The sequence below is a fragment of the Phalacrocorax aristotelis genome, chromosome 23, assembly GCF_949628215.1.
Source record: "Phalacrocorax aristotelis chromosome 23, bGulAri2.1, whole genome shotgun sequence".
Lineage (NCBI taxonomy): Eukaryota > Metazoa > Chordata > Aves > Suliformes > Phalacrocoracidae > Phalacrocorax > Phalacrocorax aristotelis.
In genome coordinates, this window is record NC_134298.1 from 7,999,522 (window position 1) to 8,023,898 (window position 24,377).

Here is a 24,377-nt window from a genome sequence, read left to right on the forward strand (position 1 = left end):
CTACACACTTACTTAATTACCTTTCAAAAGCATTTTTATTACTTATTGCTTTGAAGAAATGAACACATCGTACACCCCTCCAATACTTTGTGCCAGAAGAAAATTATAGGAAATTCATTTAACTGCTCTGGTTCCTTGACTACTGCATTTCATTTGTCATGTATTTAAAATCTCTACTTATCAAGAAAACAGAAATTTAATTGTGTGCTCTGTCTTTGTAAGAATGTGTGCTTACCACAGTCAAACCTATCCAGCACCAAAACCCAAGAAAACCTCAGTTATTTTCCAGACTCTTAGTGAAAAAGCATCCTACACAGGAATCTGGAAAAGATACATTTTAACATCTCAAAAACCTGACAGCGAACTCAGGAGCACTAGAATTAGACAAGTTAGGCAGAGCAATCAAAATGAAGGCTTCCCCTAGAGGGATTTTGCACACTCTGTACAAATCCTGTTAGCCAGGACTGATGCGAATGAACAGCCAGAAGAATGAAAAGCATTCCGTATCCAATAATTTGTCACCAGCATGTGCTATGTCAAGACTCAGGGCTGGCTTCAAGGTATTAAATTCAGCACTAGCATGTGATATTTTGCAAGAGGGGCTCAAAACCATGGATCTGCCCTTTTATCACTGTAGTATGAATAGGCTCAAATACACTTTTCCTCTTTAAAAATATCTGCTCTAAACCATAAACGGAGCAAGAGGCCCCCATGGCTCAACCACGACCTCCTGGGTCTACTCAAATCCAAAAGGGAAGCACGCCAGAGATGGAGAAGTGGAGGATTATCCGCCGAGAACTACAAGGGCATAGCCAGAGAGTGCAGAGACGCAGTCAGAAAAGCAAAAGCCCAATTTGAATTGAAACTGGCTGTAGACATAAAAAAATAACATGAAAGGTTTCCTCAGACATGTCAACCATAAGCAGAAAAAGAAGGAAAACATAGGCCCACTGTTAAACGGAAAAGGAGAGTCAATCACCAACGATGCAGAAAAGGCAGAGGTCCTCAACACCTTCTTCACCTCGGTCTTTACCAGCACTGTTGGGTCCCAGGCTTTGGGAACAAAATTGACGACTGATCCAAACTCCGACCCACCATCGGTGAAGGAAGAGTTAGTACATGAATTACTACAGGAGCTTGACCCCCACAGATCGATGGGCCCTGACACCATCCACCCGAGGGTGTTGAGAGAGCTTGCTGATGTCATTGCGAGGCCACTCTCCATAATCTTCAAGAAGTCATGGAGAACGGGGGATGTCCCAGAGGACTGGAGGAAGGCAAATGTTACCCCTATCTACAAGAAGGGCTCAAGGGAGGATCCGGGTAACTATAGGCCCATCCGCCTTACTTCAATCCCTGAGAAAGTTATGGAACGAATCCTCCTGGGGCCATCACAAGTCAAATGAAGCATGTGATTGGGAAAAGCCAACATGGCTTCGCTAAAGGCAGATCGTGCTTGACAAACCTGGTGGCCTTCTATGACAAAGTGACTTGCCTGGTTGACATGGGGCGGGCGGTGGGCACTGTCTACCTGGGCTTCTCCAAGGCCTTTGATACGGTCCCCCCCAGTCTCCTCCTGGAGAAATTAATGCGTTATGGCCTAGACAAGGGGTCTGTGCAGTGGGTGGGGACCTGGCTGACAGGCCACACCCAAAGGGGGGTGATAAATAGCTCCTTTTCCAAGTGGCAACCTGTCACCGGTGGAGTCCCCCAAGGATCGATATTGGGCCCAATGTTATTCAATATCTTTATAAGTGATCTGGATACCGGCATCAAGTGTAGCCTGGTGAATTTTGCTGATGACATCAAGTTGAGTGGGGCAGTAGACATTCCAGAAGGGAGAGCTGCTCTGCAGGGAGATCTGGATAGGCTGGAAGAGTGGGCCAGCAAGAACCTTATGAAGTTCAACAAGGAGAAGTGTAAGGTCATGTACCTGGGAAAACATAATCCGGGAGTGCAGCACAGACTGGGATCCACCTGGCTGGAGAGCAGCTCTGTGGAAAGGGACCTGGGGGTCCTGGTGGACAGAAAGCTCAACATGAGCAAACAGTGGCTGCTGCGGCCAAGGTGGCCAACAGGATGCTGGGTTGCATCAAAAAGGGCATCGCCAGCAGAGATAAAGTAGTCATTACCCCGCTCTACTCAGCGCTTGTCAGGGCACACCTGGAGTAGTGTGTACAGTTCTGGTCCCCGCTATACAAAAAGTATGTGGCCAGGCTGGAAGGGGTCCAGAGAAGGGCCACCGAGATGATCACAGGACTGGGAAGCTGCCATACAAGGATGGGCTGGGAGAACTGGGTTTGTTCGGCCTTGAGAAAAGGAAGCTTAGAGGGGATCTCATCCCCATGTACCAGTACTTAAGGGGTAGCTACAAAGAAGATGGAGACTCCCTTTTTACATGGAGTCACATGGAAAGGACAAGGGGGGATGGACACAAGTTGCTCTTGGGGAGATCCCGATTGGACACCAGAGGGGAATTTTTCACAGTGAGGACAGTCACCATTGGAATAATCTCCCCAGGGAAGGGGATGACTCGGCCATGTTGGACACCTTTAAGAGTCGTCTGGACAGGGTGCTGGGCCATCTTGGCTAGGCTGCACTCTTCCCAGAAACGTTGGACTAGATGATCCCTGAGATCCCTTCCAACCTGTGATTCTGTGATAATTCATTTTTCACACATATCCTTGCCTAGCTGTTCCTGAGACAGAACGTTTGAGCCACCTTCCTTTCCTAGGAAAAGGGCTGTTGATATTTGGAAAGGGCTAAATAAACTGAACTGATGCTGTACATGGGGTCAAAGAAGGGGATTAAACAGAAGCATAATATGCTTTGGCATATCCACATTACCTTGAAAAACAAACGTAGTGGGGTCACAGCCTAATACAACATAAAGCTTCTATAATCCAGATATATTGGTCAAAGTAGTAGAAGATCTCATTTTGGAAAGCAGTTGCAGTTCTGCAGCAGATGCAGTTGCATCTTTCCAGAAGATCACCCCAGTCATTGGGTCACTAACCTGCACGCTCATAAGATCAAAGCCGATGGCTGTGACCCAGGATTACTCCTCACTTTGCTTTTGTGCACAAAAAGCATCCAGATCCGACCGAGCTAGTCTTTGGCTGGGTACCATACCTACTTCAGCACTGAAAGAGCGACTGCTCCGACGGCTGAACAGAGCACGGAGAAAACCGCACATCACTCCCTGCTCGGCACCACGGGGACAGGCTCCTGCCCGAGCCCCCCGCAGCAGCCCCGCGGCCCCGCGCTCGGCACCAGCCGCAGCCCGCGGCCAGGCCTGGGCCGGGCGCCCCATAGGCGACCTGGGGGCTTGGCGGGAAGCCGAGGGGCGGAGCGCAGCGAGCCGGACCAGGTCCCCGGACATCGCCGGGCAGCACTCTCCCTCCTCGGAAAGAGCTTTCCATGCGCTCCACCGAGCTGGGGCACCGACGACTGGCGGCGACAAGGCCTCAGGGCCCCGCCGCGAGCCCAGCGGGAATGGAGCGAGGTTACGCCCCGGACCGGACATCCCGCACGCCGGAAGCGAGACGCCCCCTTCCAGAGCTGCTTCCCCAGCCGCGAGTCCCGGCTCTGCGAGCGCCTCTCTGGCGCCATCTCCGCCACCCGAACGGCTCCGCACGGCTTCCGCCAGGCGCGGACCCGAGGCCTCGGCCAGAGCCCGCCAGGCAAACCCCATCGGACCCGCGGGCTCCCGCCACGCCGGGGACCGCGCCTCGCAGGCGGCGTCAGAGCCCGGCCCGGCCCGGCCCCGCCCCGCCCGGCTGCGAAATGGTATTGCCCTGGCCGCCCCTGCGGGTACAGAGCCGCGCCGCGCTTCGGAAGCAGTGCTGCCGCCGGGCGACCCTTACCTGCGGGTGGGGGTGGGGGTCCGGGCCCGGGCCCGGGCCCGTGCGGTGCTGGCTGGCTGCCCGCCCCGGCAGGGCGTAAAGCAGCTCCCCGCCTCTCCGCTCCCTGTAGCCGGCTGCGTGTCTCGCTCATGCGCCCTTAGAGCCGTCCTACGCGCCGCCCCCCTGCCTCCCTCCCCCAACCCGCCCAGGGCCGGCCGGGCGGCAGCGGCGGGGCCGGGGGCTAGCGGAGCACCCCTGGCTCGTCGTGGGGCGCCGGGGACTCGCCGCGAAACGGTAGCGTAGGGTCGGGCTGGCAGCCCACCCTCAAGCCTGGTGGCTGCGAGCTCCGGCCCGAGGTCTCGCCCCAGAGGTGGCGGCGCCGGCCGCGGCTCGTGCGGGGCTCCCCGCACCTCCAGGGGATCTCGGGAGGCCTCTGGGCAACGTAGGGAGCTGGGCCGTTGCCGCGACGTAACGGTGCTCTGCGCCGGCCGCGCTCCTGAGGCCCTTCTCTGTAGTCACTCTCGGAGAGCATCGATGGTGGTGAGCGCGGCCGCCCCGGACCCTAGCTGGCAGCTGTCGGGTGTGCTTTGGGAGACTTACAGGAGGACACTGCAGTGGCTTTCTGGATATTATAGGGGGATTCATCCCACAAAGGGGGACGCGGCATTGGAGCATGCATAAAAATAATCGGGGCAAATAGTGTCGGCGGATGTTTGGTGGCCAGGCGTCCAGGGCGCAGAAGCTCACAGACTGATCGCATAGGACAGCTGGCAGGGCATGCACGAGAAGCGAGTCAGGCCTTAAAGACAAGAAGCTGTATTCAGTGAAGTAAAATGGGTAGCCATTGGAGAGACAGAAGGAGAGGGTCAACAAAAGTCACAGCGGTATGGCAGAAGATCTGCTAGGCTCTACAGAGGTAGCATCTCTTTTTTTTCTAGAAAAAAATAATATTTGGGGGATAGGCTAGGAACAGATGAATTTTAGCTTGCAGAGTCCTCTCTAGCTCTTCAGTCATTCAAAGTCCTCAGCGATAAGGATAGGACGGTCTATTACTCACCAGATGCAATACTAAGTAATTAGGAGTATAGCTGCTTTGGTCAGTCAAGCTCTTAGGAGTAAAGCATCCCACTAAAATACATATGCATATGAAGGCTAGTCTGCAGCACAGAACATTACTGTGGAAAGAGTAACCAAGCTATTCATCAAAGTATTTACTAAACGTTCATGATGATTTTATGCTTTACAGATTTAATATATAATTAAATACTAATTTCTCCAAAGATACTCATTAGTGATATGTCATTACGGTGACAAACGGCATTACCTAAAGACAAAGTGGAAATGCTTCCCAGTATCCTCCTAAGGTTCACTTGAACAAAGAATAATGTGAAAGAAAAAACCATTTTCCTTCTGAGTCAGGGCACAAGCAGCAGTGCTTCCATCTGCAGCAATCACTCCTCTGATTGTAAGACTGTAGAAAAACTTCTAAAATTTGTCAAAATAGAGTGAGAAAGGCATGTGGAGACTTGTCAGCAGGCCTCTCTGATCGTTGTTAAAAAATTTTTACTTTGTTCGTAAAAATGCACACATGAATACAGTTTCTTTAGTCAATTCACAGTTACACAAGTAATTGCCAAATCTGTTCTACTTCTTTACAGTTAGTTCTTCACTGCAGATGGTTTAAGGATTTACTCAGTGTGGTTTTGCAGATATGATGGCAGCAATATTAGTAAATGCATACAGGATCAGCTGTTTTTTTCAAATATGAGTTAATCATTACAAGAACAGCTAATAATACTTTACCAGTCTGCCTCAGTTACCAGGAGAAAAAAAAATCTAACAAATTACTGTTTCTTGTATCCGTGGACTTTTTTTTTTACTGATGCTACTTTCGCTCTTCCACTTATTATTTTACAAAAGAAAAACAAAAAGATAACAAGAAACAACAAAAAGAAGGAAAATCCCATGAAATGCAAAAACCTGCAAATCAGTTTTCAGTTCTGGGCAGTTACAGAGGTTTAAATTTACACTACCATGCTATGATTGCATCACTGAATGCAAACATGATTCTGAAATACCCTAGACTATTTTATTGCATGACAGTCAAAAGGTTTTCTTTTAAACAACACTGCATTTTGCACAGATTATATGGATTTAGTAACTGCTTTTTTTGGAGGGAAGCATTGTGCAGGGAGATGAGAAACCCCTATTAAAAAACATTCGCTAGTGAGGTGCTGTTTCTGTGATTTCTCAGTCATGCAGAATAACTGTCTATTTTCTTATAAAAATGGAGAACTTTATATTTTGAAGGTGAATGCATTGCCCTTTTACAGACTGTTCTTTCTTCCAACAACTACACTTTCAAGCAAAGAATAAGCAAGTATTTACAAGGTGAAAGTATCTCTTTTGTCTGCTCTTAATAAAATAATAAAGTGACAAATTCCAGTTTCTGAAGGAAAGCCTGCCTAAAATCTAGGAGAGAAAATCTCTGAACCTCAGATGATTATGTTTTCAAACACTAGTGTGAGGCAGAAAACAGGCTGAAAAAGATCCAAAGTTCACAATTGGATGGATTTTCCTTTGGCTAGAATTAGAAGAGAAGAGTTCTGTCAGCTATTTTACTTTTTTCAGCAGCAGCTGAGTCAGATTGAAATACTGCTATGGACTCCACAGAACTGGCCTCCATCATACCCGCTTTAGTTATGGATAACCTCTTTTCCTATGTATGCCATCAAAATGAGTTCAAAAATCACAATGATTTGGAAAATGCAGTCAGTTTGTAAACAGTTATTTGTAGAAATTTTTTAATGTCTAGTCCAGCCTTGGAAGACTTGAAGTTTCTCACTGTTTGTGAAGTATGTTGATACGCAGTTAACATAAAATAAGAAAAATATTCTATAAGATTATTTATTATTTGACAAATGAATGCTACCAACTGGAATTCTTAGGTACAAACCATCCTTTCTGACACTTGATGCATAAATTAATAACTTGCTTGCAGCAGGTGTTGAAAGAGATATTTCCAGGCAGTGGGACTGAGTTTCACAAGTTTGCTGTTCAATAGTAACATGAATCAGAGAATGGCAGGGGGTGGAAGGGACCTCTGGAGATCATCTTGTCCACCCCCCCGCTTGAGCAGGCACCCCCAGAGCAGGGGCACAGGGCCGCGTCCAGGCGGGGTGTGAATGTCTCCAGGGAAGGGACCCCACAGCCTCTCTGGGCAGCCTGTGCCCCTGCTCTGGCACCCGCACAGGGAAGGGGTTTGTCCTCATGTTCAGGGGGAGCTTCCCGTGTTCCAGCTTGTGCCCGTGGCCCCTTGGCCTGGCGTTGGGCACCACTGAGAAGGGTCTGGCCCCATCCTCCTGACACCCACCGTTTAGATATTTATAAGCATTGATGAGATGCCCTCTGAGTCTTCTCCAGGCTGCACAAACCCATGTCTCTCAGCCTTTCCTCATAAGAGAGGTGATAACATGACTCCTGTTTTGAAAGACCAGCACATTAGTAATGCATACTCAAGCCACATGATACATGATAGAAGCCCCATCTGCATTATCCCAAGATGCAAATGCAACTGCACATCACGACTAGCCTTGTATTTTATCTAAAAATTCCATCTACCCTGGCAATAAGCAACACAGGAGTTTTTCTGCAAAACCCATGCTCCTACTTTCTACCTAACATTATGAGAAGCAGCTAAGACAGCAGAAGGTCAGGGTGTATCCACATGATTAATACATGCAACCTAGGAGGGGGATCTGGAGGGGGAAATCAGAAGAAGGTGTTCCCATGATGGGCATACCTGGTATTCCTCCTGTGAAGAAAAGAGAGTCAGGTCACCCCAGAACTGAAGATGGTGCCTGCAGGCAAGCAGTATGGGTCTCCTGCTAACTTCCAACATACCCTGAGGTACTGTTCACACAGAAGTACAGACAGAACCTCTGCTGCTTTGGCATAGAACTTCACCACTGCAGGTAGCAGCAATGCTACTATCGGTAGTGGTAAACAAATTCATAATCATATTAAATCTTTGGTTAGGGTAAGCTGTGCCAGATTTGTACAGTGCAAGTAGCCAGTTTGCACTTGGAAGAATCACAGCACCCCTGTTTCATCTCCCTTCTGTGTGAGACTGAGACTGTTACATCAGATTGGGTGAGGGACCGTGGGAAGTGCAGATTGCAATGGGAGCAAGGCATCTCTCTGTTCAGGAGGCAAAATGCAGGAGCATTCTTCAGAAACCTGAGAGCCTCCAGAACAGGGAGGGAGCTGTGCAGGAATTTTTAAGTTTCAACTTTGATACCTATGGCCTTTTATGAATGGAACCCATAATCTCTAGGTAAACTCCATTAGCTCTCTGTTCAGCATGCCTGCAAGGAGTCTAGTTAAGCTGAGGTTTATGCCACTGACAGACAGCAAATAAAACCTAAAATATTGCCCCCTCGCTATGTATTTGTACTCTCATTTTAGATGTAGCCTGCAAAGAATGAGGAAGAGTTAAAAAATGGTTGACAAGGAAGATGAGTTACATCTATAATGTCCAGTGCGTACTGATACAGCCAAGTGTTGTCTTAAGATTCATTAAACCGTTAAGGCTGATGTGCTTAGTTCCTGCAGATTTTTCTGGAAGTGATTGGTTAAGGGCATTTGAGAGGTTTGGGGGGCTTTTTCTTTTATTATTATTTTAAGGAGACAGGTGAGGGAGGACAGGGCAGTGGAAGATGTTGCACAGTCAGGGAACAATAAAAGAAATGCAGACATTATACCCCATGAGTGGAGCAGGATTTAAAAATCAGGCATATGCTGTGCAACTAGCAAAGTCTGAACTGGCTCCAGAATGGTCAACTACTGTTAACTGTACGGTGCTGAACCGGCCACACCAATGTGAGCTGTGTATTCTTTCCACCTTACTGCACTGTGGAGCATAGATACGCGTGAAATCAGAGGACAAAAGCCATCAAGCACCTCTCGGTGCTAAGGTTTGGCATCATCCACTTAACCTGCAAGGAAGGAGGAGCGTGGAATTACCAAACCTGGATATTTCTAGCCTGTACAGCTAGATAAGCAAATTTCTGTTCAGTGTGTGTTAGATAGCAAACCTCCCTCCAAAAGACACAGTATATGCTTGTAAAAATTAATGTAGAGTTAGAAGGTAGACTCTTCTGTTACTATCTCCCCCTTCCAAGTATAAAGAAACCGCTCAACCAGCGGGCATATGCCTGGAGATACATGATTATTGATGGACCATTAAAAAATAAATTAAAGGGCTTTATCCACTCTTGGATGATGCCTTTTCATTGACTCCACTGCAATAGTCCTTCTTTTGCAAGAAATATCAGAAGTATAATATTCTTCTGGTAATGGATATATAGGGACAAGGAAATATTTTGATAAAGTTTGGTTGACCAGAGAAATTACTCTCAAATTTTTTGGCCCATCTGATACTTGCTTTCCATATTTGCAGTGAAAGTGATGTGCTTGGTCTGGGAGGAAATTAGAGGGAAGAGAACTGTGATCCTCTTGAGTTCTGGAAAATACAGCTCCTGAAATACCACAAGGCACCTACTGCAGCTAGGCATAGAGCCTTCTTGGAAAGGATTAATGAAGTAATGTCAAGACTGATAGTGGAGCATCTTAAAAATACTTGCTTATGCTTTAGCATTTGGTGAAAATACTGAAATTAAACTTCAGACAGACTAATAGTTTATTCAGTTCCCGGTCTAGAACTGAAGCAAACGCAATTGCCAATTATTAGACTTATTTTCTAAATACTCAAAACTGCAGCATACGGTTTTGTAATGACAATGCTTTGCTGAAAATTAGGTGTTGAAATGACTGAGCTGAATGATAATACTGTTCTTATGTAGCAGAATTAAAATATCGATTATTTTTGAGTTACAACATTAAAAATAAGAAGGGGCAGGGGGGCACATCAGTAGCATAGCCATACTTAGAGCTTCTAATGCCATTAGAAATTAACACTGCTAATTTCAGACCTTTTCTGTCATTCAGAAACACAAGAGCTGCACTGAAGTCGCTTAAGCTTCTCGGGAACGGTCTTTCGAAGAGCTTCTCTGCTAGTTTGGCAGTAAGCAGGAACTCCAGTGGACTAGGCCTGGTTTACTTGTTTTCTGTCAGATGCGAACTGAGGATCGGCACCTTCCCATTCCTTTGTTTAAGCGCTGACCTATCTCAGGATTTCCTTTTAAAACCCCGACTGCTGCGGGCAGCACGGCCTCTCAGCGGATGGCTCGGTGCCATTCGTTATTGTTCTGATCTCCGGCAGCCTGAACTCCGCTACCGGGGTGTGACGGTGAAAAGACATTTGCGGGGTGTCATTCGTCCTTGCCGGAGGGTGTCCGAGCGCGGAGCGAGGCGCTGGCCGCAAACGGCTCCGAGCCAGAAGGCGCCGGCGCCCGCCCAGCGCGCCCGGGCGCGGCCCTCGCCGCCCCGGCCGCCGGGCCCCGCGCAGCCGCAGGCCGGCCGCCGGGGCGCGGCGCGGCGAGGCGGCCCTGGCTCTGCCGCCGCCCCGGGGCGCGGGAGCTCCGCCCGTCCCCGCCCCCGCTCGCCCGCTGCCCCGCCGGCTGCGCAGTCCCAGCGGCGTGTTCCCGCGGAGTGGTCGCGGCTGCTCCGGCCGGCCCTGCCCCGCGCTGCCGGGGCGGGCAGCGCTGGCGGCGGCTGACGCCCGATCCGCGGCGTCGGGCGCGCCCCGTTCCGCGGGGGCTGGCGCCACGCCCGGCGGCTGCTGCGCGCCAGCAGCGAGGTGCCGCCGCTCCCCCCGCCGCCGCAGCCTCGCCGAGCCCGCGGCGGGCCGCGGCAGCCGGCAGCATGTCTGCCGTGCGCAGGAAGTTTGGGGACGAGTACCAGGTGGTGGGCCCGGCTCGCAGCGGCACCCGCAGAGAGCGGCAGCGCTTCGTGGACAAGAACGGGCGCTGCAACGTGCAACACGGCAACCTGGGTGGCGAGAGCAGCCGTTACCTCTCTGACCTCTTCACCACGCTGGTGGACCTCAAGTGGCGCTGGAACCTGCTCATCTTCCTGCTGACCTACACAGTCGCCTGGCTGGTCATGGCCTCGATGTGGTGGGGCATCGCCTATCTGCGAGGTGACCTGCACCAGGTGCATGATGACACCTACAGTCCGTGTGTGGCTAACGTGTACAACTTTCCCTCTGCCTTCCTCTTCTTCATAGAGACCGAGGCCACTATTGGCTACGGACACCGCTACATTACTGAGCGCTGCCCTGAGGGCATCGTGCTCTTCCTCTTCCAGTCACTGCTGGGCTCCATCGTCGATGCGTTCCTCATCGGCTGCATGTTCATCAAGATGTCCCAGCCCAAGAAGCGAGCCGAGACCCTCATGTTCAGCCGTGCTGCGGTCGTCTCACAGCGGGATGGCAAGCTCTGCCTCATGTTCCGTGTCGGCAACCTCCGCAACAGCCACATGGTGTCTGCCCAGATCCGCTGCAAGCTGATCAAGGTGAGGCCTAGCGTGACAGCGGGCGGGGTGGGGTGCCTGCATTAAGGTGGGCAACATAGGCAGGGGGCAGGCCAAGTGCAACCACATGCCCATAGTGTGGGTAGCATGGGGCTTCTCCTGTCCAGCCCCTGCTGCTGCCTGCTGGTGGGCTCTGCCCTGCCTCAGGGACGCTGTCCTGTCCTTTCGCCTGTGGGCGAGAGGACGTGGCTGGGGCGGTGTCCTGGTTTCGGCAGGGATAGAGTTAATTTTCTTTCTAGTGGCTGGTATAGTGCTGTGTTTTGGATTTAGGATGAAAATAATGTTGATAACAGGCTGATGTTTTAGTTTTTCCTAAGTAGTACTTATACTAGTCAAAGACTTTTCAGCTTCTCATGCCCTGCCAGCAAGAAGCTGGGAGGGAGCACATTCAGGACAGCTGACCCAAACTGTTCAAAGGGTTATTCCATACCATATGATGTTATGCTCAGTATATAAACTGGGGGGAGTTGGCTGGGGGGTGGGGACCACTGCTCAGGAATTGGCTGGGCATCAGTCGGTGGGTGGTGAGCAATTGCACTGTGCATCACTTATTTTGTATGTTATTTTACCATTATTATTATCTCTTATCATCATTATTTATTATTATTATCATCATAATTATTATTATTATTTCCTTTTCTGTCCTATTATACTGTCTTTATCTCAACCCACAAATTTTACTTTTTTTTTCCCTGATTATCCCACTGAGTTGGGGGGCAGGAGTGAGCGAATGGCTGTGTGGTGTTTACCTGCCTGCCGCGTTAAACCACAGCAGGCATTATGAAGGGCTTCAGAAAAATTTGCTGTGGCTGCCCATAGTGGGAGCCATGAAAGAACCAAGCAGGCGTAGGGGAAAAGACGGTATCATCAGAGAGCTCCCAGGAGCATTCCAGTGGATTGTGAGGCTGGCAGGAAGCCAGTTTGGTCAGGAAGAATGGATGTGTCAGGATATAGGATAGCGGCAGGGAGGGATACTGAGGCATGTCCCTTAGCTGGGAATAAGAAATTCATTATACCCATTTCATGGCGACAGTAAATTAGGACAAAGATAAACCTTGACCTCCTCTTCCCCTTGGGGAAACCTGGGGAGCTTTAACTTGCAGTTCCTTACCCCATGATTCTCTCCAGTAGCCTCGCAGCATTTCAGAGGGATTGTGCAGGTGCTTTAGTGGAAAGGCCCTTTGATTGTCACATTATCTATTTATTAATCACTGACAATGGTCAGCGTGATTCAGAATGCAAGAAAACTGGAATTTAAAGGAGGTCATAACAGCAACAAAAAAAATAATCAGGAGACAGCAGAGTTTGGCAGGCAGGGAAGTCCAGAAGAGACGTGGGGCAGGAGTAGAATGGAAGGAAAATACTGTGTGTGGCATGCTGAGACGAAGCAACATAGCAGCTTGTAGCAGTTACATCTTGTCAGAGGAGCACGCTTGATGGGGAGCATCAGATGCTGGATCACACTGCTGACACTAATTTCAGAATATCATATCTGAATGTCATAAATGTTCTGTATTCTCTATGGTAATCCTCTTTTTGGAGCAACTGTTTGGCCATTTTAATAATCTGCAGAAACAAGCGCGATACAGTAGGTGACGGGGCAATGGTAAATGCAAAAGGCTGTTTTCCTTCTGTTCTGTGCGGAAAGCTTGACTGACCTGTTAATTTTTCTTGCTGCAGAATACCATTTAAAATTGAGAATTTGCTAAGGTTCAAGAAGAGGTTGGAGAGATATATATATATATATGGGAACAAGCTGTCAGGAGTTACAATGGAGCAATTTTTGTAGGAATTGGAAAGCCAGCTAAACCATGATTCTTATTGATCTCTAACTATTAAAAATTAGCCGAAACCCTCCTCTAAAGTATTTAATTCTGTCCATCATCCAAGATGGAGTGCAAGTCAATGTGGAATAAAAGCGGTGTCACAGTTGTGTTTTTACAGTGATAGTAATTCACTATAAAATTCTTTAGAAACAAGGCACTGAACACACAACATGGTGTGCTTTCTGCTGATAATTCTGCTGCTACACAATGCTGCTGTGCAGATGATTAGGACAGAAAACACAAGGACATTTGATGGACCTGCTTGACGAATTCATCTTACGGTAGCTGCTTCATAGACTAGACGATGAATAAGTGAGTAATAGTTGATTTCTTTCAAACAATCATCATGCTCATGACTTGTCTTCAAGCTGCTTTGTGATCTTTGGCAAATATAAGCTATGGACACAGGAAAGTTTAAAAGTGAATGTTTGCGTGCTAGCTGCCTCCTCAGTCCTCATTACAAGGCATGTTGTTAGTTCCTACGTCTTTCTGTAAGTCATCCTCAGTTCGTTAAGGTGCCCCTTGAACTGGACACACTGTTCCAGCAGTCCTAGCGGCCATCCCGGCAGTGTGTGAATTTATATGAGCTCCTTTGGAGCAGCTTTGTGTGTCCTGTGAACTTATGGTGAATATGCTGGAACTCACCATTTCTCTTTAGCGATTTCTGTCTTTTTGTGATTTGTGCTCTTTCTGCTATGCTTTGTGCAGTGCTGTTGACAGCTGATCTTGCTACACTTCTCCTGCACCCAATTAGATGGCTAGAATTTTTTTTACTTGTGTCACAGCGAAAGAATGTGAAGAGATACGTCTTATCATGCTTTTGTACTTGAGATAGGAGCCATATTTAGTAGTGAGCATCAAGTGTTTCAGTGGGACCAATGGAGGCCCAAGGATTTACATTTGTAAAGAAAGTACACCAATGTAAGTCTGTCGGAATGGCATTTACTGAAAGTGTGATAGATGCCCTAGGATATTTGGTCGATTACAGTGGTGCCAACACATTGTGCTGGCTTTTTTTTTTTGGTCCAGAAGACTGCCCAGCAGCACGGCGTAGTGATGTCATGGAAAAGTCTGGGGCTCTTTTTTGGAGTAAGTTGTGGAGGCTTTGGAAAACAGAGTTACAAGACTAAGTGTGCATGTTTCAGCAAAAACTTTTCCAGAAGCCCAAGTCTTTCTAATTTACATTGAGCGCTCTAGAAGCAGGAAAAAGCCAACTCCTGGGGCAAGAAATAGAAAGAAGCTGTTTAGAACTAGCTGCTGAAAATGTGCAGTTCCAGGTCCTGGCCTTTTCTTTGTCACAGTGAACTGTATTTTTCTGCCTGTTAATTCCTGGCCCACACTGACCTGAGTCAGGCGTACCTGAGTGTGCCTGAGTGATCTGGTGATAGCAGCAGGAACCAGCATCCACCATATGGTGATCAGTATTGATTTTTTTTAAATTAGTTATGAATCCTATTTTTATCTTCTCTTAGTGGGACTACATATGTCACTGATAAACATGGTGTGTAAAGTGGTCTGTAAAGTGTTACAGCTAGTAGTGTAGGACATTTTGATTCAGAAAGCCAACGAATGTAAAATCATCGTAGCCTGTTTTCAACATGTGCTAAGCAGTAGTTTTAAAAATAGAATTGTGAAGCATAGTAGCCATAGAGCTGGTACGCTTTGGATTATGACAAGCAGGCACTTATTCTTTGAGCTGTACTAATTAACAGCTTTGAATAAGCTAAAAGCAAACAAAATTGTAACAGAAAGTTTGCAGATGGGAAATGACAGGCCTTGCAAATAAGAAAGAAGGCCCATTATGTTGTGATCTCAGTAACTCAATAAACAGTGCACATGCAGAAAGTGGAAACAAAATGTTTTTTAATATCACAGAATCATTCAGATTGGAAGGGACCTCAGGAGGTCTCTAGTCCAACCTCCTGCTCAAAGCATGGTGAGCTAGGAGGTCAGACCAGGTTGATCGTGGCTTTTACCAATCTGGTTTTGGAAACCTCTAAGGACAAAGACTGCACAGCCTAGCTAGGCAAGCTACTTCCACTGCTTAACTGCCCTCAATAGAAAAGCTTTTCTTCAATCCAGGTCAAACTTCTCTTCTTTCAACTTAGGCCTGTTGTCTCTCTTGCTCCCGCTGTGCACTGCTGTGAAGAGCCTGGCTCCATCCTCGATTACCTTCCTCTTAGGTTTTGGAAGGTTGCTGTTAGATCTACCTCCATGCCTTCTCTTCTCTGGTCTGAACAAGCTCAGACCACGCAGGTCGTACTTACAGCTTGGGGCAACTCGACTATGTTAAAAAGTAGCAGTCATCCTGGGAATGACTAGAGCTCCAGGTACAGAGTCACTACTGAAAACCCCATACAATTCTTTAATAGTGGTATCAAAGTAACAAGTTCCTATTATTTCAGTAATGTAATATATAATAAATGTTCTTGCAAGCTGCTAGTCTAAGGGTGGGGCAGAAGCACAGACAGGTGAGATCAGGATTTTGCCTTTCAAATATCAGAACTGAAAATGCCATAGTACTGTATGGCAAATCATCATGCACCAGTTTAGCATTTTCTAGATTCCTGAGCTTCTCTGCAACGTACTGCAATATTAAGCTCAACGGTCATCTGTCTTTTGCATCCTGCATTTTCTACTCCAATGCTTAATTAGTCCACCTGGGTATCAAAACATAATCATGTGAGTTCTCTAAACTAGTGAACTGAAAGAGGGTTAATAATAATAAAACTGCGTTGTGTGTGGTTCAAGAAGGATGTGCATAAACAACCAGGTTTAGAAAAGTACCGAGAATGAATAAAGGATAGGGGCGAAGACTTAGAAGAGCATAAAATGTTTGGTCAGACACAAAACCAGACCAAGTGATGATGCAATAGAAGTCTGCCCAGTAATAAGAAACAGAACAAAGATCCAGTAGCAGAAAGGTAAAGGTGGAAAAATCTGGACATGGAAGGAATCTTTTTTTTCTTAGCTGTGAGGCAATTAACCTTTGGAGCAACTCATCTAGACCTTTGGATTCTCCATCTTGGGCCACATTTAAAATGAAAGCCGGGGCATTTCTAAGTAATTGTGCCCTTGTTCAAGCGTGTATTAGTCTGCAGAATTTACTTGGCTTTGTGTTATATGGTGGTCAAAATAAATAATCACCAGTGTTCTTTCCAAACTTACTGCTTACAGTTTATAGTCCCCTGCCCTGTTTTGTGATCCTTTGAGTAAAGCTATATATATGCAACAGAAGTCGCTGGCTAGGAGTCTTAACATATTAGGGATATTAAGCTATCTTCATTCAGGTTAATTTCTTTTTATTTAACAAATAAGTTTCTTTAAAAAATTCTCCATGCCCTGCATAAGTCAGTCCTGTATGTAAGATATTGAATACCTCAAACACAACCTTTTGCTTTCTCCCAGATCTGTTACCTCTAATCATCTCCGCTGGATTTGTTTACTATTGAGTGGATTTGATCGAAGACTCTTCCACAGAGAAAAATGGTTTGTAGATGAATCAGTTCTTAAGTCGTTCAGGCAGCAATTTGTGCAAATATACACGTCTTTGTCTAGATAATCGTATTTGATAAAACTTTGGGAAAATTTGAGGTTTAGATGTCAGTTCATACATCTCATGTTGAGCCTTCTTACCCTGGAGCAAAGATGATACATTGCCAACCAATTTGTGAACCCGCTGAAAGAACAGTAGCCAGGCAACAAAAGCAGTGGCATAGTCTGCAGCTTAGTTCTGCAGGTTTCCTCAGGAAGAGAGAAAGGATGTTTTTGCAGTAGTTCGATTACATCTTTTTATCCAAGAGAGACTATCACGATTGCTATGTAGTAGTGGGTTTGATTGCTTTTGTTTTATAGCACTGTCTTTTACCTTTCAAAGCACAAATAATCACAGAATCCCAGTATGGCAGGGGTTGGAAGGGACCTCTGGAGATCATCTTGTCCAACTCCCCCACTTGAGCAGGCACCCCCAGAGCAGGGGGCACAGGACCGTGTCCAGGTGGGGTGTGAATGTCTCCAGGGAAGGGACCCCACAGCCTCCCTGGGCAGCCTGTGCCCCTGCTCTGCCACCCGCACAGGGAAGAAGTTTTTTTCTCATATTTAAGTGGTACTTCCTGTATTCCAACCTGTGCCCAGTGACCCTTGGCCTGTTGTTGGGCACCATTGAAAAGAACCCAGTCCCATCCTCCTGACACCCACCCTTTAGATATTTATAGGTATTTATGAAATCCCCCTTCAGTCTTCTCTTCTCCAGGCTGAACAAACCCAAGTCTCTCAGCCTTTCCTCATATAGGAGATGCTCCAGTCCCCTGATCATCTTCACAGCTCTCTGCTGGACTCTCTCCAGTAGCTCCCTGTCCTTCTTGAACTGGGAAGACAAGAACTGGACACACTACTCCAGATGTGGCCTCACTAGGGTGGAACAGAGGGGGAGGAGAACCTCCCTCGCCCTGCTGGCCACACTCCTTTTAATGCATCCCAGGACACCGCTGGCCTCTTGGCCCCAAGGGCCCGGTGCTGGCTCAGGGTCACGTTGCTGCCCACCAGCACCCCCGGGGCCTTTTCAACAGAGCCGCTTTCCAGTAGTTCAGCCCCCAGCCTGTGCTGGTGCGGGGGGTTGTTCCTCCCCAGGGGCATTGTTGAATTTCATGATTTCCCCTGGGCCCAGCTCTCCAGCCTGTCCAGGTCTCACTGGATGGCAGCGCAGCCTTCTGGTGTATCGGCCACTCCTCCCTTCTAGACAGGTGGATTCCACCCCTTCTTAACAGGCTATGGTTGCTGGGGAAAGTCCCATTGTCATAAAAGCCAAAACCCTCGTGACGGCACCAGCCACATAGGCAAGAGTTGATTTGCATTATTTGTCTGTTATTGGCTGCCCATTTTTCTCCAGCTGGTAAAACGGAGAAGGTGACTTGGGCACCGATACTTTTCACTTGCTCCCCCAGGGCTTTGTAGTCAGTGTATAATCTGAGAGAATCCTTTTACAAGCAATCAGCTGATATTTTCCCTGTCCTCATCAGTAGTGGAAAAACTGACTCTTGTGTAAGGAAGAACTTCCTTAATTAGGTAGGAAGAATTATTTTTTTCCTCAGCAGAAGAACAGACGTGTAGCACATAAATGAAATAATGCATTGTATTTAATAAGGAGCTGTACTCTAACTGGTCATGTAACCATCAGTAAATACCAGGCAGTTAAAAATTCAGCATTTTTAAGGTACAGGTGAAGCGGAGAGACAATCTGAAGGTACACTAGTCGCTTAGGGATTTTTTTTTAAGACAGAAACTTTCTTGAAAAAATACCAATCAGATCTAAGTCAGTAGTGAAACTGCTAGCTTTGGCTTGCTCTCAGGACCAATGGGTGGAGTTTCCAAGCAGTGGGGCCGATACATTTGTCAATACCAATGCAACACAGTTAAAACTACTTAGTAACTATGGAATAATCTATCATTTATAATAAATGGTCGGCTTCTTAAAGAGTTAAGTCCTTTCTAATCAAGCAATAACCAGAAAGGATTTTAAATAAGAATTTAGATAGGCTCTGCAAAGCTTTTCATTTTAATGGGCAATTTCCACGAGAGACCTTTAAAGCATTCAGCCAAGGAGCTGGCTGGCCAACTGTTGTAATTTTTAGTTATACTTTGAATACCAGGAAGATCTGAGGGGAACACTATGAGGCACGGGGAAGCTACCTTATCAGTAATTTTACTGGACCTGTGAAATGACGTGAATAAAACCAGGGCACTTAGCTTAATAATGATCATAAGTTCATTATTAAGATCAACATACAGTAAGTGGTACATGCAAATTGGCAAGGGATGATAGCGTTGTTAATATTGATTCAGACGGTTTTGTGGAAATGTCGCTTACCAGATGTACTGTACAATTCCTATGATGCTTACCTTTGAGTTAGTACGTCACAGTGTCTGCCAAACAAGAATTAGTAACGCATAAAAATAACGAAACGCGAATTCAGGAAATGGATTAAAATGTGCCTGGCTTGTAGATTTTGTTCTCAATAACGGGAACTTTTGCTGCGGGATGTTCACGGCAAACATCAGTTATAAGGTGTGTAGTGTGGTACCCAATGTTTTAGTCAAAATTTACAGATATATATATCATGGTAAAGTTTGTAGATGATGATAAGATTTAGTGGCAAGATAAGACAAAATTGATCATATATAGTACCCTTATGGTATTTAGCATTACTTATATCTCTATTATGAAAACCCCAGACCTAATATGTAGATGATAATGTTACGAAAGAGGCAGGTTTAAAATTCATTGCATTCATGTTTTGCCCCACATGGTGATTACTAAATGATCTTTCCGTCTTTAGTCCCGACAGACACCGGAGGGAGAATTTCTGCCGCTAGACCAGTGTGAACTGGATGTTGGATTTGGAACTGGAGCTGACCAGCTGTTTTTAGTTTCTCCGTTAACCATTTGTCACGAAATTAACTCAAAGAGCCCCTTTTTTTGTCTCTCACAAAGATCACTAAGAACCGAGCAATTTGAAATAGTTGTCATCCTTGAAGGAATCGTTGAGACTACTGGTAAGATTTAGAATAACATGTATGCGTGCTCTAATTTTTAGTCTTTGTTTTCAGTCCTGATGTTTTTGGTAAAGCAGCTGTTAATCCTTTCAGGATGTTAATCCTGGATGCTCCAGAATATCCTGACATATGCTACAGAGCTTCAGTGGCCTTTATCAGCCAACAGGAGACGTCCCTTCCCCATAGGGGTCTGCATTACCGATGTCCAAAGTGGCCAGTACATCCAAGACGAGATGTACCCTGCCACTCCTTGATCATGGCGTGTAGAGGAGTACAGCACCCTTACGAGACTCCTGTTTTAAGGACCACCACTCCGAAAGAATGTTGAACTTCAAAAGTTGCCAGGGCTGCAAAATCGCTTTCAGCCTAGCTTGAATTAAATTGACTGCCAAATAACAAATCCAATTTTATAGTACAAATACAGACCACATAGTCGCAAAGATTGTTGGAAAGTGTGGTTATCATCAAATATGAGTAGGGGTTTTTTTAGCTTTTCCTTTTTTTTTTTTTTTTTTAATTCTAATATGGCATTGTCCACATGACAGCTGACTTTGTGGCCTTGTTTTTGAGGACTGAATTCTTTTATGGATCCTGTGACAATGCGCTGCAGTTACGTAAGATGGTCTGCATCGAGGATCCATGTGTACTGTTAAAGTCCAAATCATTCAGTAGGTTCCTTGATATTCTGATCTTCCTCTCCCTTCTTTTGAGGATTTGTTAAACTTTGATTAATCAACAAGCTTTTTCATCCTTCTTTCAACCAGATTACTGGTTGTCCATTTCCTGCCTTAGAAACAGTAACGTCCTTTTGGTGCAGCCAAGTGCTGTCGTCTCATGGTGGACAAGAAACAGAACTGACTAATCACAACCCACGTGATGGACTGAGCCCTAAACAAATACACAGTCCACCCAGGCAGAACACACTTGCACGTCGAGTGCCGCAGTCTAGATACCCACAGAAGGCTCTTCTCATCCTGCAATTGAACCACGTGTCTTAGATAAGCAAGCATTCATAACCGCGCTTCGTGCAATTACCTAACCGAGTATCACAAGGGAAACATATTACACTTGTCAGAGAATTAATGTAGCAGTACCCGGAGAGCAAATCAGAGTTTGGACTTAATGACTGCCAATTCTTCCTCTGAAGTGTACCATGACAGAAAGTCTTACAGTTCTACTCACCGGGGATGTTTGTATTAATTATCATCAGCACGGTTGTGCTGAGATAGTAACAGATTTGTTGGCTTGGTTAGAACACCTTTTAGCTGTCAGTTCACACATGTAAATACTGCCAATGATGTATGTTTGCACTGAGTGGAAAAAATTCTACAAGCTTTACAGCCGTGTCTATGTCTTACTAGCATGGCAGACATCTGCAGTGTCTCTGCACAGCTTTTATCTTGACATACTATTTGGAGAAAAAGTAGCGAAGGCTATAGAAGGAATGGAATATGAAATTTTTCATTTAGCTTTGGCTTCCCCCATGCCCAATCTTTGTTCTGTAAGCCTCTGCCAAGCAACAGTTCTTTCTCCCAGAGTGACTTCTAAGAAACATTATTACATACAAACTATAAGATTGTTGTTGCTAGCGAGCTAATACTGTCTTAATTTTGCGTTTGCTTTTATCAAAAGCTGTTTGCTCGGTGTGAGTCTGCAATATTTAATCAAATATTTGCATAAAAATCTAGTCAATCAATCAGAGGCACTCCATTGACTGTCAGGAGATTGATTAGAAACAATAGTTCCATTTTATAATCTATAAGTTTGTTAGCTTACAGGCTACAATTGATTTTTATCCGTCAGCCTCACCTTGTATTTTTTGTTCCAGGAATGACGTGTCAAGCTAGGACCTCATATACAGAAGATGAAGTTCTTTGGGGTCACAGATTCCTCCCAGTTATGTCCCTAGAAGATGGCTTTTTCCGTGTCGATTATTCTCAGTTTCATGCTACGTTTGAAGTCCCCACTCCTCCGTACAGTGTTAAAGAGCAAGAAGAAAACCTGTCCCTATCATCTCCTTTGAATAGTCCTGTCGATAATAGCAAAACCAGAAGAGAACAGGTTTCTTCACTTGACTGTATTGATATTGGAGGAGAGAAAAACAAGCTCCCTTTTAAACTTCAGAAGATTAGCTTGAGAAAGGAAGACCTTCCAAGAAGACCCCTGAGAATGAGTTCCAGTAACACAGAGAAGACTTGCAGTACTGGAGATCTCTTGAAAATTCAAGAAATAAGTCCCATCTCTGATGGTGAAGACAGTGATGACAGGATACAGCTGAAAGCCTTAAAAAAAAAATGCTGAGGCTTTGACTCAGTCTACTGGCGATCTTGAGTTACAGAAGAACCCTCCAAGTATGTGTGCTCGAGAGGTGAAATTGGAAGATAAATTTCCTGCCAAACTTCAAAAAATGAACTCTGATCGCCTCTCTTAAGAGCAGAAGCAACTGATAAACTGTGTTTGAGACTGCTGACCTGAAAGAGTTGTCTTACAGTAAAGTCATCATTTGGTTTTGCCACTTTCAGGAAGAACAATCCTTTTTGTATAATTATTCTGTACAGATCCAACTTAGGTAGCATAATAGGAGTTTGAGGGGTGGTAAGGTTAGACTGTCATGCCAAAGAGATCACTGCCCTGATGATGTTTATCAGCACGCTCGTTGCAAATCTACATTGTCTTCCATATATGCAGAAGCTTTTTCACGAAGCAAGGACCAGATACTTAGCTGCAGAATGAAACGTTTGGAGATCAAGCCAAAAAGGGTTTAAAACCAGCTGAAATACAGTTTTGTGCAGCTCAGATCTTGGACTGTTCCTGATGTATAGAATAGCAGAACGCAGGAAGAATCTGTGATGCTGCTCGGTCACAGTCCAGTTCTCTCAGTGACCCTGTTGGAAGGTGGCCTTCCTGTGCAGCCTAGTGGCATGCATCCCTCTTCCTCAATGATTGTGGCATGCCAGCTCCGTGCCCCCAGAACCTTGTTCATTGTCATTCACATACACGAAGTGGTTTGAGATAGCCATTTCTGTTGTTTGACTCACATGAGCTCTCATAAACACAAGGATCATTTATCCTGTCCACAGTTAGGCCCCAGCATTCGATCAGGTGGATCACACGTTGAATTTTAACAACCATATCACCACTCACTGTGAAGGGAACTTGAGGTTGGTAGCTCAACTTAATGGTATGTCTCATATCCCAACTTCATGAAATTTTAGTTTGGAGACTCCTTGTAAGTTAATGAAAGCAAAATGCTAGATAGTGTTCCATCATTACAGGAACGGACAATAGTATGTACATATCTCAGAGTTTTACTAATGAATGGTGAAGGTCTTTGATGTTGCTTTTTTGTTGTTGTTGTTACGTTTGCCTTCTCCATTTATGTATGACTCTCAATAGTTTCGTAGATTTGACATTTATAATATGCAATTTACTGCAGAGTAGAACTCTGTTTTAACTTAAATATATTAAGATGCTGAAAGAAAAGGCATCACAGGTCTGCAACATGTTAAGTGTGCAGCTGAGAGAGGACTTTCACATTTTTGAGCGTACTGGAGTGTTCTCTCAAAGTGATTCTGCTAACAGTGGTGGTCTGCTTTCAATTGCTGAATAAATATTTTAGAAAATCATCCCTGGAGTATGGAAACCTTAACTGTAGAAATGTCAAAAAAGATGTCAGTGAAGATTTATGCAGAGATGTTGGTATTTTGATATTCAGTATCTCTTTTAAAGTGTCATACAGCTTTTTCTAAGTGACTGGCCTTGAACAAGAGGAAAAATTGCTCCTCTGGTTTTAAAACAAATCTTGCGTAACTGAAACTATTGTTTGCCTTACTGATCATGAGGAAATGGTGAGAACTAGGCTTTGAGTTTCTTAGATTTCCTGGGGTTCTACACTTCAGAATAATTGCATTACTCTTCAGCTATTCTGCTGTCCATCTCCATCTGTGAAAGAGGGTGGGTTTTTTTCTGGTTGGTAGTGAGCGAGCATAATCAGAACTTGCTATTTTGTCAAATGTGATGTTTGATAGCTCAGCATATAGGGTGCTTATCGCTAGCAAAGCACTCCCCAGCAGAAGGATCAAATTCTGCTCTTGTTATGTGGGCAGAATTAGAGTCAAATTTAAAAGGGTTGCTATGGCCCTATCAATTGGAAACGCATGCATCGATGACTAGAACAGGGAGATAAAGTGATACATCCAAGTCAGGGATGGCTTGGCTTGCATAAATCGCTATTTCTTGCTTTTGATCTCCTGCCTACGGTGTGAAACTGGAAAATGGCATTTTGCACAGGGGTAGGATTTGCTTATTGTTGTTCTTGTTTGTTTTCAACGTGAATTTCAACATTATATATCTGCTGAAATCTGTATTTTCATTTATTATATATATTAGTATGGAATATTTAGATGACAGCGTGAAGTCTTGATGGTCGATGACTCTCCCCACTCTTTGAATGGCCAGAATTAGTATAAAATAAAATTACATTCACCTTGGGTCTCAAGCACTCTTGTGAGTCAGTCAGCTCTGACTGCATTTCTAATAGACACAAAAACAATGAGCAAAACTACCCTATATCTGCTTCTCCAAATAGTTATGTGAAAAGCTGTTCCACATGTTATGCATCTGTCAGACACATAAGGCAGTAATATTCTGTACTGTGCAT

At 45.5% G+C, this 24,377-nt stretch overlaps 1 protein-coding gene across 1 annotated transcript; it reads left to right on the plus strand.

Annotated features, from left to right (window-relative positions):
- The first annotated feature begins 3,381 nt into the window (after positions 1-3,381).
- LOC142068062 (G protein-activated inward rectifier potassium channel 1-like) lies at positions 3,382-24,215 on the plus strand. The gene is given in 5 exon segments (XM_075117289.1): positions 3,382-3,813; positions 9,855-11,321; positions 19,501-19,717; positions 21,546-22,003; positions 22,005-24,215. Coding segments are annotated over 4 exon segments (1,470 nt in total). The 5' UTR covers positions 3,382-3,813; positions 9,855-10,670; the 3' UTR covers positions 22,149-24,215.
- The last annotated feature ends 162 nt before the right edge of the window (positions 24,216-24,377 follow it).